This window comes from Misgurnus anguillicaudatus, chromosome 8 (assembly GCF_027580225.2).
Source record: "Misgurnus anguillicaudatus chromosome 8, ASM2758022v2, whole genome shotgun sequence".
Lineage (NCBI taxonomy): Eukaryota > Metazoa > Chordata > Actinopteri > Cypriniformes > Cobitidae > Misgurnus > Misgurnus anguillicaudatus.
The window spans coordinates 9,724,934-9,740,229 of record NC_073344.2 but is presented as its reverse complement, the minus strand read 5'-3'; the positions used below and the strand labels follow the sequence as shown (position 1 = coordinate 9,740,229).

The 15,296-nt window shown below is 36.8% G+C and overlaps 1 protein-coding gene across 6 annotated transcripts in view; it reads right to left on the bottom strand.

Annotated features, from left to right (window-relative positions):
* The window catches only part of lrp8 (low density lipoprotein receptor-related protein 8, apolipoprotein e receptor), a 240,181-nt gene extending 232,020 nt beyond the window's left edge, over positions 1-8,161 (bottom strand). For all 6 annotated transcript variants that reach the window (XM_055212408.2, XM_055212411.2, XM_055212410.2 and 3 more), the window contains exons 1-2: positions 7,976-8,161; positions 7,307-7,426 (exon numbers count right to left, since the gene is read on the bottom strand). In XM_055212408.2, the coding sequence (XP_055068383.2) occupies positions 7,307-7,426; positions 7,976-8,042 (187 nt within the window). In that variant the 5' untranslated portion in view covers positions 8,043-8,161. The remainder of the gene's footprint in view (positions 1-7,306; positions 7,427-7,975) is intronic.
* Positions 8,162-15,296: the final 7,135 nt, after the last annotated feature.

Here is a 15,296-nt window from a genome sequence, read left to right as displayed (position 1 = left end):
AACTGAATGCTTTTGAACCTATTAAGTTATTTAAAGCAATAATAAACCCTGCAAATGTGACTCTGTCTGTAAAATATAGGCTAACATCTTATAAATATCAAGGTTATTTTTCACAGAATGTTCTTTATAAAATTACAAAAAAAACTTCAGCTGTGTTTTCACAGACAAGATCACAATTGTTTTTACATTGTAGTTCTTAAGTATTGGGATTTCTCTAAATTACAATAATTAATCACACTGAATTTTAAATTTGTTTTTGTTCTCAATTCATTAATCTCTAATTGCTGAAATTTGCCTTTAAATAGGCATGTAACTCTTTCGCCACAATTGACGAGATATCTCGTCAATCAAGAGAAAACGCTTCCCCGCCAATGACGAGTATTTCCGTCTTTACGCAATACCGCTATTATCCACCAGGTGGGGCCCTTCCGCAACTTTTTAAACCCGGAAGTATTGCCCTATGGCAAGCAGCTGCATGTCCGTGTCTGTTTTAAAGATCGCTCTGAATGGGAACTCTGTGAAAAGTCCGTCACAAAAATGGAATTATCTCTGCTTTTTGCTCAAAAAGTGGTGTTTTTGCAGAAACCTACCCATATTCAAAAGCTGATTACAAAAAAACTACTGAAGGTAGGATAAACGTTTTTTTTTTTTTTTTGAAAGCAGAGGGTCTTTTCTTTCATTTGATATATTGTATGTTTATATATTTAAAGAAAAACATTTTCTGGAAGGCATTAAACTTTTGTGAAAATCATGAAAAACACTGGCGCTGGCTGGCAACTTCTTTTTAAAACGCTGGCGGTGAAAGAGTTAAAAAAATAATGACAATTACTAGATAAATGTTTCTACAAAATATACATTATTTATATTATATTAAGCAAAATCATTTCTATACATCATTAAAATACACATAATAAATGACAGCATATGGTTCCATGCAGCTACAGTTTGTGAATGTGTGCGTAGGAGTGTTAAAAAATATGACAGTTTCAGTAAGACACAACCAGGACACTTTAATCTAATGAATTTTCTCACATTCAAGCAAGAGATAATTACAAGTGCTTGGGTAAAAACAACTACCTGGCATTTAGTGTACAGGAGCAAGCGCATGCTTGAGATTTCTTGCCCTTGAACTGAAATAATCCCACTGATAAGATGCGCACACACACATATTAGCATATGGAGGGACACTAATTGGATTTGCATTATGCACCTGGACAGTTCGTGGTCACCAGGGTTTGTTTCACAAGACCAAACACACAGAAGCACTGGATCTCTCAAAAGCACTAATACATGTTTTCTGATCATACAGTATTAATGGAACAACAAAGCCCTTGAGCAATGGCAAATCCCAGAAATTATAACCCGAGTAGTGACTTGTTTCCAAACATGCTCATTTTTGAATTCAACTTGCAATGTGAACTACCATCAAAGGTCTTAATGTGAACACGCAAGAATCGTCTACTTGCTGACGGGGCTTGACAATGAACATCCCAAAAATCCACAACTCACGGTTGACACAAATTCCCCAGCAAGATCACAAGACAAAAAGACAAAGGTTGTGTAACAGTCACATCTGCACTTTTATTAGTGCAAATGTCACTGTTACACAACCTTTGTCTATTTGTGTTGTGATCTAACAACAGTGGTAGAGGTCACTGGTTCAAACCCAGGGAACAGAAATACTGATAAAAATGTATAGCTTGTAATGCACTTTAAGTCGCTTTGGATAAAAGCGTCTGCCAAATGCATAAATATCATATCAAATATCATATAACACAAGTCCAGAATGACACTATTACATTAGTAGTGATGGTGTAATTACCAATCGACCGCCCAGAGACCGGAATTGGACGATTTTACACATATTCAGTTCGACCGGTAAGACATTGATATTATTCCACAAGTTCACCTGCCCATGTGCAGGACACTGCTCAGGGGTGCGTTTCCCGAACAACTACATAACTCACTCCTAACCACCATAGTACGATGCAAAGTTCGAGAACAGTCACAACATCTACTTTGTTGCACATCCATCATTTGAACCATGTTGGTTCAATAATATAGTTGATGTCACATAGGGGGTGGATTACTAGTTAATCTGTTCAGATTGATTTAATGTCAGATTATTGCTGTAAAAAACATACACTCACCTAAAGGATTATTAGGACCACCATACTAATACTGTGTTTGACCCCCTTTTGCCTTCAGAACTGCCTTAATTCTACGTGGCATTGATTCAACAAGGTGCTGAAAGCATTCTTTAGAAATGTTGGCCCATATTGATAGGATAGCATCTTGCAGTTAATGTACATTTGTGGGATGCACATCCAGGGCACGAAGCTCCCATTCCACCACATCCTAAAGATGCTCTATTGGGTTGAGATCTGGTGACTGTGGGGCCATTTTAGTACAATAAACTCATTGTCATGTTCAAGAAACCAATTTGAAATGATTTGAGCTTTGTGACATGGTGCATTACCCTGCTGGAAGTAGCCATCAGAGGATGGGTACATGGTGGTCATAAAGGGATGGACATGGTCAGAAACAATGCTCAGGTAGGCCATGGCATTTAAATGATGCCAATTGGCCCTAGGGGGCCTAAAGTGTGCCAAGAAAACATCCCTTACACCATTACACCATTGCATTAATGAGAAATTGAACAGGTGTTCCTAATAATCCTTTAGGTGAGTGTACATTGCATCTAAAGACTGCTTTTGTTGTCGTGTTTTAGTTCTCTGTTGTTTTATTTTAAGATATTTCATTCATTGGCAAGCTACGTCACTCATCCCAAGAATTCCCCAGGGTCTTTAACTTTGTTTACAAACTAAAATATATGAAATGGAATTTGTATATATTTAGAACGACGGTTATACAATGCACTGCATGTTGCTTGCTTATTTTGTTCAAAAGCATGATCAATCCAAGTCTACACGTCATACTAACCAGTAACTAAGTTTCTAACCACAGCTGCCCAATTGCTATTTGGACATCTAACATCATGTCAGTGAGCCTGACTGAGTTTGAGAGCAATTTTTTTGAGTATCTGGTCAAATGAAAGGAGATAATGTAATTTAATGCAGTTTGGGTGAAAGTGCAATGTTTAATAATTTATGTTATGATTAAAATAAAGTTATTTTATTAAAGAAAAGTGGATTTTTGCTTGTAGCCTATATGCTGTCAATTAAAGTTGTTAGAAAGAAAATCTGCAAAAAATCAGTATTGGTAGGTCACACCTACAGGAAAATCGGAAATCTGCCAGGAAAATCGCATTTGGTGCATCTCTATGAAAATGTATGACTAAAATCCTGTTTTCTTGTTAATAGGCAGTTGTAAAACAAGAAGCGATGTGACTTTTAGCTCTACAGGTGTACATTTTGCCATCAGATTTTCTTATCTTTATTTTCATATGTGGAATATTTTCACACAAGTAAACAAATTAGCTCTTCCTCACAATGTGCAGATTTGTTCATTCACTTTGCTCTCTCTCTCTCTCTCTCTCTCTCTCTCTCTCAAATGGAGTGCGTTTGGCCATGTATTAGAACAGGTCTGTTAATGTTAGCAATGTTAATACATAATGCTATTAATATAAAACTGTAATGTTGATTGTGACTTTGAACGGACTTTCAATAAAAAAAATATGATTTTCCAGAAGCTTCTCCTTAGTCACTGGAACATGCAATCCTGTGATTCAAACAATTTCATAATCTTAACAGATTTACTAAACATTTCCTGGTAGACAGGATCATAAGATTAAAACTATGACCTGTAACCTTGGATGATATGACTGATCTGAGTTCTTTATATAAGGTTGAGAAAAACAGACCACATTTTTTTTTCAGAATTGTGTATCTGTGTGCGAGTCAGGCCAGCTCTCAATACTTTTGCATGTGTGAATCGCGGGACTACAAGTAACAACCATGAAACTACTGTGATGCTTTATGTCTGAGGCAGGCGGCTCGAATACAATAATACATCTGAGTCACAAAAGTCGACAAGATAAAGCCTCTTTGTCATCAGCACCATCTGACAATTTCTTGCCAGGGGTAATTTGTCTGTTTTCAGAGAAGATTAAACAAAACAGTCGACATGAAATAAAACGCACAACAAAGAATAGTGACAAGCAAATTCACAATCGGTCAAAAAAAAATATTTTTCCAGCTTTTTACATTCAAGGCTTGCAGCCTTAACACATTTCTGCACATTCATAAAGACAAAGGCAAGACTGCTGTTATAAGTTGCACAGGATTTTTTTAGTCCCCCGTGTTGTTTTATGTATGTGACACTAACTTTGCTAAATTGTTTCTTGATATTATGGTTACTATCACGCTCTGAATATCTTACACTCTCATCGTTTGTACTTTCACACTTCATCTTTATCACTCCATCTCTGTTCTTTGAAATGAAGGGAAGACGCTGGCAGACGGTTTCAATAATACTTCTGCATCATCATACGCGTTAACACGCAATTACACATGCAGACCGCTAGTAGGCAGTATCCATGTCTGTAACCCACAGTAGCAATGCAGTGATGGATGTACATAGACAGTGACTTTTGTTGCAGATTGAGTTAAATCACTCCTCAACTTGGCCCATCTTTGTTCTAACCTTTGCAAGTGGAAATGCCTATGAATTATTATTTTTTTGAAATGATGGAAGGAGTTCTAGAGGACCAATCAGCTTGCGCTTAACGTAGTTAAAATTTTTGACAATGTACGCTTCAGGCTACACAGAGCTATGCACAGTCTACGGCGTTGAACCTACGCTCCACTATAAACTGTGCATGAGGCCCAAAACATTGAGTAAACAATGTCTTAGCCGCTTACATTTATTCCGTTTTTTATATTTTGGGATTTCTTAAACTACTGCTGTACAAAGTGCTATCAGAACATTGTGTCAACATCTTTTTCATTAAAGAATGATAAAAATGTTAAAATGACACATTTATCCATAAGAAATGTGCCGTCCTGAGACTACAGCCACTAAGGCAGTCCCTACCCGGAGAGCCCACTTCATCCTTAGACACAAAGCAGAATGATTAGAGTTTGGTAGTGGAGAGAGAGAGAGAGAGAGAGAGAGAAAGAAAGAGAGAGAGAGAGAGAGAGAGAGAGAGAGAGCAGTGTGTGTCCTGAAGTGTTGCTATTACCGTCTCCCTGGGCAACTAGAGAGGAATCCTGCCAATTCTGAGGGTAGGTTGTGTCTGGGAGGGGAGCACAAAGCAATCCTTAAGGTATTTTTCTAATTCAATGTCTGTCCAAGTCCCCAAGAAAACATCCAGAAGGGAGAGGGGAGCATTCAGTCCACTGACAGCCCAAGAGTGCGCTCCCACCTGGGGAGAATCCCTGCAGTTACCCTGCCTGCTAGAGATACCATGTGTAACATGGCACCTTAGTACGGATCTATTGAAACTGGCATAGCCGATGCCAAGAACACACCAGGTGCATGTAACAAACTGAAACCTCTAGGGCTTATAGTTAAAAATGCCACAAACATTATTTAGCAAACTTGATTATTTTCCACAAATAAAGCTTAAAATAAAATAAAAACTTTAATAAAAACTGCATAACAGACTAGGTTGTATCACATAGTATAAATAAAATAAATAAAAATCAGACAAAGAGTGAGAAAAAATGCGGTAGAAGATTGCAAAAAAAAATTCCTACATCACATCGCTAAATCTAAATTGTTTCCCAATATTGCCTCTCAATTGTAGATTAATTTTTTCCACTGCTTTTTAACCGCATACTGCGCATAGGCAATCTCACTGTAAAGAAAATAAATAAAATATCAAGTTTAATCAAATTGGCTGTGCAACTATTTAAAATTTGAAAGTAAAGGTTTAAAAAGTTGGACAAACTTGGACAGCCAGTTTGAATAAACTTCAAGTTGTACGGCAGCTACAACATTTTTACAGTACTGTTGTGTTAAGCATAATAACCCTTTGGTAGAATAATGCTTAAAATTATTTGCCAAAGAGAATGGGGCCATTATTCTGCAATTCCTTTTAGCCTGGTTTTAGGGATGTTTAGATAAGTTTACACAGAAAAGCACAAAAATTCAGATTAAGCTATACAAAAAAAAGATTTATTCTTTTCTCCTGTTAGATTTTGATCATACATAATTTTGTGCCGTTCACATGCAGCCCAGGTGCAACTTTTGGTTTCAGATAATGACACAGCCACAAATGAAACTAATGTAGCCAAATTTTTCAAGCACCAGTCAGTGCTCTTTGTCCCCTTCTTCTACTTCTAAAATGCAACCAATTACTCCTTGCCTGCATACTCAGTTTAAGTAGCAAAGCTGAAACTTAAGCTTAAGCGGGACGCAAACAACTCACAAATACCGAATAAGACACACAGTTCAGTATGACCTTTAAAATCCTTCATTACATGACTGAAACACTGACTCTCTGTATTTGTTTCACACGAGCCTGGAATGCAGTGCAGGTTAATGTGTCCGTTATTGCATTACATCTGCTAAAAGTCTCTGTGAGTGCAATTAACTTCATTAATTTTAGAGAAACCAAATTGTATTTAGTGGAAATAAGGACCAGTAAACATCAGTATTCCCGGATTTGACCCTCCACTTTACCACATTCATCAACTAACCAGGATAATTACAGCACTTTGAATTCAAACTGTGACCAATAAACCAGGATAATTACATTTTGTAAGAGTTTCACTTTTCCGACCTTTGCTATAGTAGCCTACATCTCAATTAAGTTACTCACTAATTATTACATTTTTATGCTCGTCTTTCATTAGCCAGTCTTGCACAAAGTCCATCTGGACAATGTCGAGCAGTTGAATACGCTTCTTGCAAATATATCTATAACAAATCTGCTCAAAATAAGCCCAATTCAAATGAAATGTTCATGAAATATCAGAAGAAGATTGTACACACTTTGCATTACAGGCAGTGCCAATACAGTACAATGCATGTTATTATAATGAATCCCAATCTATACCTATGCTCACTTAGAAAAAGCTCCACAAAACAAACAATAAGCATTCTGCTGATCATTACTATTACTTTATGAACACCAAACTCATGCTATTGACACAAAGCAGCAAATTACAAGGAAGTAAAGCATCAAATATCCCCCTTATGTCACTATTCGTGACAGCTGCAAACACTCCATCAGACGCGTGAAGCACCTGCATGTTTACAAAATCTAGTGAGCAGCCTACATAGACAGAACGTTTGGCTGCTGTTGAGATTGTAGTCTATGTAGTAAATCACTATATTTTTGGTCATTTTGTGTGACAGGAGGACACCTGGCTGTTAGATATAAATAGTGTCTACTCACGGCAGTTTTCTTCGTCGCTGTTGTCCGAGCAGTCGTCGTCATCATCACATCTCCATGGAGTCGGAATACACCTGCCGTTCCTGCACCGAAACTGACCGCTTTCACACTCCGGCTGAGTACCTGTCGGTCAATTTATGTTTCAATACACATGCCTAGAAGTTTTTTTTAACGTTTATTCAATTGTATTGTTTTAAGTTATTTATAATAATATTAATAAGCTCTGTATAGCTATGCGTTGTCAGCGCGGTTAAACTCATAGTGGACACGTGTGCGATGACAGGATGCAAGGAGTATATATATATACTACGAACAATAGGCTATGTATCGCTTACAAGATGACTAACTGGCGTAGAGAAACGAATAATGCTGCATGTACATTCTTTTGGGAATAAAGTTGCGTGCGCTTCTTTCAAACGTGTAAGTTAGAGATTATTATCATTTTTCTTAAACCGTCTCCCGGTTGAACACAAAAGGACAATATATAGCACGCGTATATGACTATATATTTACTTTAAAACACACTGTGTTTAATGGTTATGTATTTGAATAATATAGCGCTTTGTAATGTCTCGTCATCGGAAGTGGCCGCACGCGTCTGCACCGGTGTTTCTGTAGTATCATCCTTAGATGTACACGAGCGCGCTGACAACGTGGAGCGTTAACACTTACCGTTCGCAAGCAGGAAGCCCGCGAGTATCATATGTAAAAGCAGCAGTTTCCCAACACCCGTCCACATCTTTGTAAATCAATGCGTTGTGCTCATACGGAATATAAAAAAGCCCGTGAGGTACAGTCTCTGCCTCGCGTCACCGTGCAGCCTGCGCTCTACCTCTCTGGGAGCTCCACAGCTTTCGATACCAGTTTGAATTGATGACGACATCACTGCTGGGCGGAGACCGAAATGCCCTCTGATCGCTTGTGGGCGGGGCTTGCCGAGAAAACACACGACATCAATATGAACACCTGGAGAAATGAACTTTTCGTGGAAAAGTAGCAAAACTACAAAAAATAACTGTAAATAATTTTTTAATAATAATAATAATACAAATCATCTGGATTTAAGTAAAACAAATTATTTAAACAATTTAGCAGTGACTATTACAGTCAATAAGTTATATCAAAAGAAGTAGCCTAATTCAAGGGTCATATCGACCAAATATAGGCATATTATTTGTTAACAAATGTATAAATGTAACTAAAAAAATACTCTACCAAAATTCCATATAGACTTAACTGTTGATGTATATCTAGTAAGTTTCTGATTTCCATATATAAATACTGTATGTGTACATATATACCTGTAGGCCTACTCACACATTGAAGTAAGCAGAATCATTGTTTGTTGGGTGGAAGATGTGTATTTTTAAGGTAACTGCAGGGACTGACACATTGAATAGGAAACTGTAAGCCTTGCAGCACTGTGATAAATTGTTCCTCCCTTCTAAAGTCTGAAAAAGAGAATGAAAGACCCAGATAGATGTGAGAGAGAGAGAAAGAAGCTGAACGGTTTTCCTTAGCTGTGAAGGTATCACCATCAGTCAGTGGTCCTTTACTTCCTCACATGCAGTGAATCAGCTCTGTAAGGCATTTCGTCTTATTAGGCATTTTCTGAGAGATTGCTTTCACTGCTCATCTACTGCTGCATTGCTTTCTACTTCATAAACCACAATTTTAAAAGCACTGTTGCTTATTTTCAGGTATGCAGTTATGCAAGTTGACATAAGTTAGATCTATAAAGAAATAGTTCACCCAAAAATTAAAATTGTGTCATAATTGACCCACCCTCACCCTCACTTCGGATTATCTGTATTTAATTCTAACAACTCCAGTGGATTAAAGGTGCATTGTGTAACTTTTAGAAGGATGTCTTGACAGAAATGTAATATACGACGCTGGATTACGTTCTAGCATGTCATGAGGCGTCTACGTATATAATGTCTATGGTTACAATGCTAAAAACAAGGTAAAAACAAAGTGACTGCTGCTGAGTTAGCGCTTTATGCTAGTTAATGTTATAATGTTAATAGCAGTAGCTGCGAAGTTCTACTATTGACATTACAGTTATGTTTTGCAGGTCCATACTGAAAAAAAACACAGACTTACCACTCTGAAACGTCCATTAATAATCTCCAAACAATTGATTATTCCTCAAATTCTGTATCTTGATACAGGCTCAGACATAAGGTCTGTTTACACCACACATACAGATTTACTGAAATATGTGCTTTTTGAAACAGCAAATCAGAGCAGAGCTCACCATAATTATTCATGACCATTTTAAATAAGGTAATAATTGACCATTTCATTATAAAGGCAAATCCTAGGGTTGTAAATGGACACAAAAAAAACGTCTCTGGATAATTTTTACACTAAATAAAGCCACATACCATAGAAAAACGTAACATATTATTTCAATGTATTCTTTGGCACCTTTAAAGGGACAGTCCACTTTTTTTGAAAATATGCTCATTTTTCAGCTCCCCTGGAGTTAAACATTTGAATTTTACAGTTTTTGAATTCAGTCAGCTGATCTCCGGGTCTGGCGGTACCACTTTTAGCATAGCTTAGCATAATCCATTGAATCTGATTAGACCATTAGCATCGCGCTAAAAAATGACCAAAGAGTTTTAATATTTTTCCTATTTAAAACTAGACTCTTCTGTAGTTACATCGTGTATTAGCACAGACGGAAAATTAAAAGTTGCGATTTACTAGGCCGATATGGCTAGGAACTATACTCTCATTCTGGCGTAATAATCAAGGACATTGCTGCTGTAACATGGCTGCAGCAGACGTATTGATAGTAGTAAAATAGTCCACTTGGTTACTTTTAACAACAGGGGACTATTTTCAGGTGCTGCGTAATATTATTGCCCCTGCTGCAGCCATGTTATGGAAGCAAAGTCCTTGATTTTTACACCATAATCAGAGTCAGAATATAGTTCCTAGCCATATCTGCCTAGAAAATACCAGTGACCTACATGCTCATTATCTTATATTTCTAACCACATATTTACAAGTTCAGACCTGAATTCATATTGCCACATCTTTTCAACCACTTTCATTTTCTTGGAAAAGAGAAATAGATATTCAAAAAATGTGGGAATGCGTCACGAAATGAAAGTGGGAGGTCTGATCAGCTGATCAGTATTTCCTCTATGTCTGTGGCAAAGCCAGCCTAAACTGTCAGAACTGGTGGGTGCCAAACTGCTGACCCAAAAAACCGAGACATGTTTAGTCAATAGCTGGCCTGCCGCCAACCAGCTATTGAGGTGAGAAACAGGATTTAAGCATCAGTGCATTAAAAGATATGACACTGGATGGCAACCACACAGCAGTCACTATGAGAAACAAAGACACATCTATTCTGAATGTACATATCAGAGAACCCAATTATTTAAAGTAGTGTCCTGTATGGTTGCTGAAGCATCATTGCTTTCCTTGTCCAGTGATCAGGGGTAATGAGGCGTTTTACATCTCACTGGTTTAAGTATATGAAAGAGAGTCCTTAGGTATACATAAATTCATCAACCAATCAGACTGGAAAGAATAAGAGCCATTATCATTACCCCTCAGACTTCTTCAATCTTGTTCTGTGCTTCGTTTCGCCTGACACTTAAATATGATGACATGCTATTTAACAGTGAATCAACTGCTCTTTAAAGTCAAAGTGCACAATTTCTGAAAAACGCTTTGGAAAAAGGAGTCGGGCTGACTACCAAAAAACACACTTGTAGCCAATCAGCAGTAAGGTGCGTGTCTACTATACATCGTTGCCTGGGTTGCATATGTGTGGGGCGGGTCTCAAAAGAAGGTTCAGATTCTATTGGCGTAGTGGCGGGTTTAAGTGATTTTAAATGTCAACATTGGCTTTCAGAGATCACGGATCTTTAACTTACTGCAGGATATTTTAAGGATTATTTATTAATTATGTAAATAACATTTTATGGCCCAGTAAAAGCAAAAAAGTACACCTTTGCACCTAAAGAGTTCATAGTACCTCGGAGATACATATTGGTACCAAAAGTATACATTAATTTATCTGTACCTACATTTTACAAATTAGGACCTTTTTAATTAAAGGTGCAGTGTGTAATTTTTATAAGGGTCTCTTGACAGAAATGCAAAATAATGTACAAAAATATATTATCAGGGATGTATAAAGACCTTTTATAAAGAACCCTTATGTTTTTATTACCTTAGAATAAGATATTGTTATCTACATAACGAGGGTCCCCTAACAAGGAAGTCGCAATTTTGTGCCGCCATGTTAACGGACAAACTTTTTTATGAAGCTGTCTCCAAAGATGACATGTTTGTCTGGTGGTGGCTACCGTAGCTTCTCTATGCGTTTTAAATGCGATGGGTGAGTAGTTAACTACCGAGCCCCTAAGGTGACATTGGAGTAAAAAAATCTAAAGTTTAGTTTCATGTGCTCACGTGAAACTTTCATGTGCTCACGCAAAACCTTCATGTGCAGAATTTTTTTTAAGTTTAGTTTCGCGTGCTCGCGTGAAACTACTGCGCGCGCACGTGAAACTTTCGGTTTCACGTGCGCGCGCGATAGTTTCAGGTGAGCACGCAATAGTTTCACGTGCTTGCGCGATAGCTTCATGTGAGCAAGCGAAACTAAACTTTTAAAAAAAATTCTTCACATGAAGGTTTCACGTTAGCACATGAAAGTTTCCCGTGAGCACATGAAACTAAACTTTATTTAATTTTTGCTCCATGTCCCCTTAGGGGCTCCGTAGTTAACCGAGCCATTGGTTGCAATTCGCAACCTCACTACTAGATGCCACAAAAATGTACACACTGCACCTTTAAAGGTTACTGCCCCAGAGCAGCTTGGTACCATTTTTTTACCTTTTTTTTGACAGTGTAGAAATGCTGATGGGGTTACTCAGATTACATTGGGTTAGGGAACAGGATTTCAACTTTAAGTTTGCTGAAATGCTGATTTGTAGATTTTTATAAACTTTGAATTTCCATGAATTAAAGAAAAATCAACGTGTACAACATTTATAAAATTTTAACAGTGCTGCCCCGTGATACAAATGGAACAGAAATGGTAGTCAAACAAATTATGATATGCACAAAATATTAGAAAATGCGATTTAAGAAAAAAAATCATATATATACCAGTTTTCATAGACTTTATGATTTATGAAGCCTCCTTCACATTTGCTATGTATGTCCAAGTGATAAATTGACTTGAAAAAGGAATGACTCTCAGTGGTAGGGACATACAACTACTATTTTTGCATTACAAAACGCAGCTGTAATATTGGGTTGCAGGAGCTGCTGTGTGTTCATTGAGTACAACAACCGTTTCTTAGGTTTGTTCTTTTAATACTGATAATCTCCTTTGCTTTCCACACTGCATATAAGGACTTTTTTATTTAATTTTTGCTAATGGCAAGTCATCAGGGATTTAATTTTCTGGGCTGACTCATTGAGTTACATTTGTTCAAGGTATCTGTGACCACGCATAGACTGTGCTTACATTTTTTTTTAATTACAAAGGGTTTCATATTTAATGACAAGGGTAAATCTAAAAATTATAAAGGTTAGCAAAACTGGCATATCAGTTTAATATTATGCAATTTATAGCCTTCCAGTAATTGAATTTAAAAATGAAATTTGAATCTCAAGTTATTTCACATTTATCTCAGCAAAGCTGCAGTTGAATAAGTTGATGAATTAGATTGCTTGTAAAATAATACACAATTGTTTATAACCTACTAGAATCTGATGCATGAACATTGTTATATGTCATATTCATAGGCACTTTTTGTCAAACACTTACGTTTAACATGAGTATGCAGTCTGTTTCTACACTCTCAGCTCTATCATCACATGGGTGCATAGTAATAATAATAATAAACTCGTCTAAATGCAAATCATAAGATGCATTTCAATGGTGTCTGAAGCATATGGCATCTAATTTTCCATAGTATTTAAAATAGCTCTAGGTTTAACTGTTTAGGAGGTAAGACCTAATATTGTCATCTTAAAAAAAATCTGTGCAATAACTGAAACTGTAAGTGAAATGTTTACAACCACAATTCCTCAGTAACATTAGGATTAAACAAATGAGGTAAGCAGTTAAACAAGAAAGACTTTATTCTTTGTTGTTTGTTTGTCATTTTAAAGGGAGACATATTTTCATTATAATCTATATATGTGCCTGCTGCACACGCGTCAAAACTGTTTATGATAAAAGTGACGCTCACGTTCACAAAATACACGCAAGACCCTCCCTTAACAATAAACTCTGATTACGCATGAGAGTATGCGAGTCTAAATATTTTACATTAGGTACAGATACTGTACATTTTGTACAAATATGTTTCTTAAAGATATTAATATCTATCTTTGAGGTACTTATTATCAGGATTCACAGGGATGGGGACCCAAGTGCGGGTAGAGGTGAACTCAAAGGGTTTATTAACAAAAGAAAACAAAGTCCCACGTGGGGGAAACAACATCACATAAACCGACGAGGCTAGACTAACTTGACTATGACAATGACCAACAGACTTGACTACAGACGTGTCCTGGCCAGGAATGCCACATATGGTCACCCTAGACTTGACTATAAACTTTGACTAAACAGATTTAGTTGCCACAAAAAGCAATGGCAACGGTTCAAAACATACAAAATGATCTAGCACAGGACTTAACACAATGGGACCTTAAATACGAAAAGTAAACAAGACAACGAGGGAAGGACAGGTGAGTTAACCAATAATGAATTATTAATGAGGACACAAGGGGCGGGGATATAAACGAGACACAGCAGCACACTACCCAAACAAAAGACCATGGGTGCTTCTCAATTCTTATTTGTGCATCCTTGTGCATTAAAAAACTCAAATTAGTTAAATACATACTTGAGTTATAGTTCATATCCTTAATACATTAAAATCAAGACATTCTTAAAAGTGCTGTAAAATTAATATATGTTTCTATACCACTGATCATTTATCCGGGAACTTGACTGTAAATTTCGTCACCGCCCCTTTTTGGGGGAAAACAAACCAGACTTCTCATAGACTTCCATACAAAATGGCAGAACAAAGCAACATTCGTATACAGCCGGCAGGCGTAAATAACTTAAGAAATAACTCAGATTAAACATGTCGAGTAATTATCTGTCCACCCTGCCTGCCATAGAGCACAAAATATACCTTAACACATTTAATTTGGTCAATATAAAAACATGTCCCTTTCATTCTCCCAGCATCAAATTTGTGTAACAACGCTATCTAGTGATTGCTGGAAATATCGCTAAGCTAGTTAGTTGTATGGCTGGACGGAAAAGTGGACTCAGTACTCTAAATATACTGTAAAGACATAATATATAAATACTAAGTAACTTTCAAATACGAAGTAAAATCATTCACTGGCTTCCCTGTTGACTCGATGAGGTATGAGTAAATGTCCGTGTAAGACCCTTCTGACCAATGGGGAGCGTTGTTACACAAATTTGACGCTGTGAGAATAAAAGAGACATGTTTTTATATTGACTAGGGCTGTCACTTTTGTGAAAAAATCATTTTCGATTTTTAATATATAAGTGTTTATTGAATCGATTGTAAAATCGATTTTCCATGTCTAAAAAAGACGTTTCCATTTAACGCCAAATAACAGTAAAGAGAGCGCCTGAAACGCACAAGTCAGCAATATTTCTTATTCATTGTCATTAAGTTTCGTGCAGAATAAAAAACAGCAACAGTAGTGCAACATTCTCTAAAAAATATGCAGACTGCTGCCATAAATGAAAAACATTACTGCAGGTTCAACCGGCTGCTTTTATGATTTAGGCAATTCAAAATATATTTTAAATAATGATTCGATCCATTTCAAACAACTGTTCAAAAATGAAACTTTAAATAGACTTACTTGAAGTTGAGAACATGCTGTGTATTTTTTTATTAAACGTAACCGAAACTTAGGCGGCACTAGGCAGGCATAATGAAATGCGCAA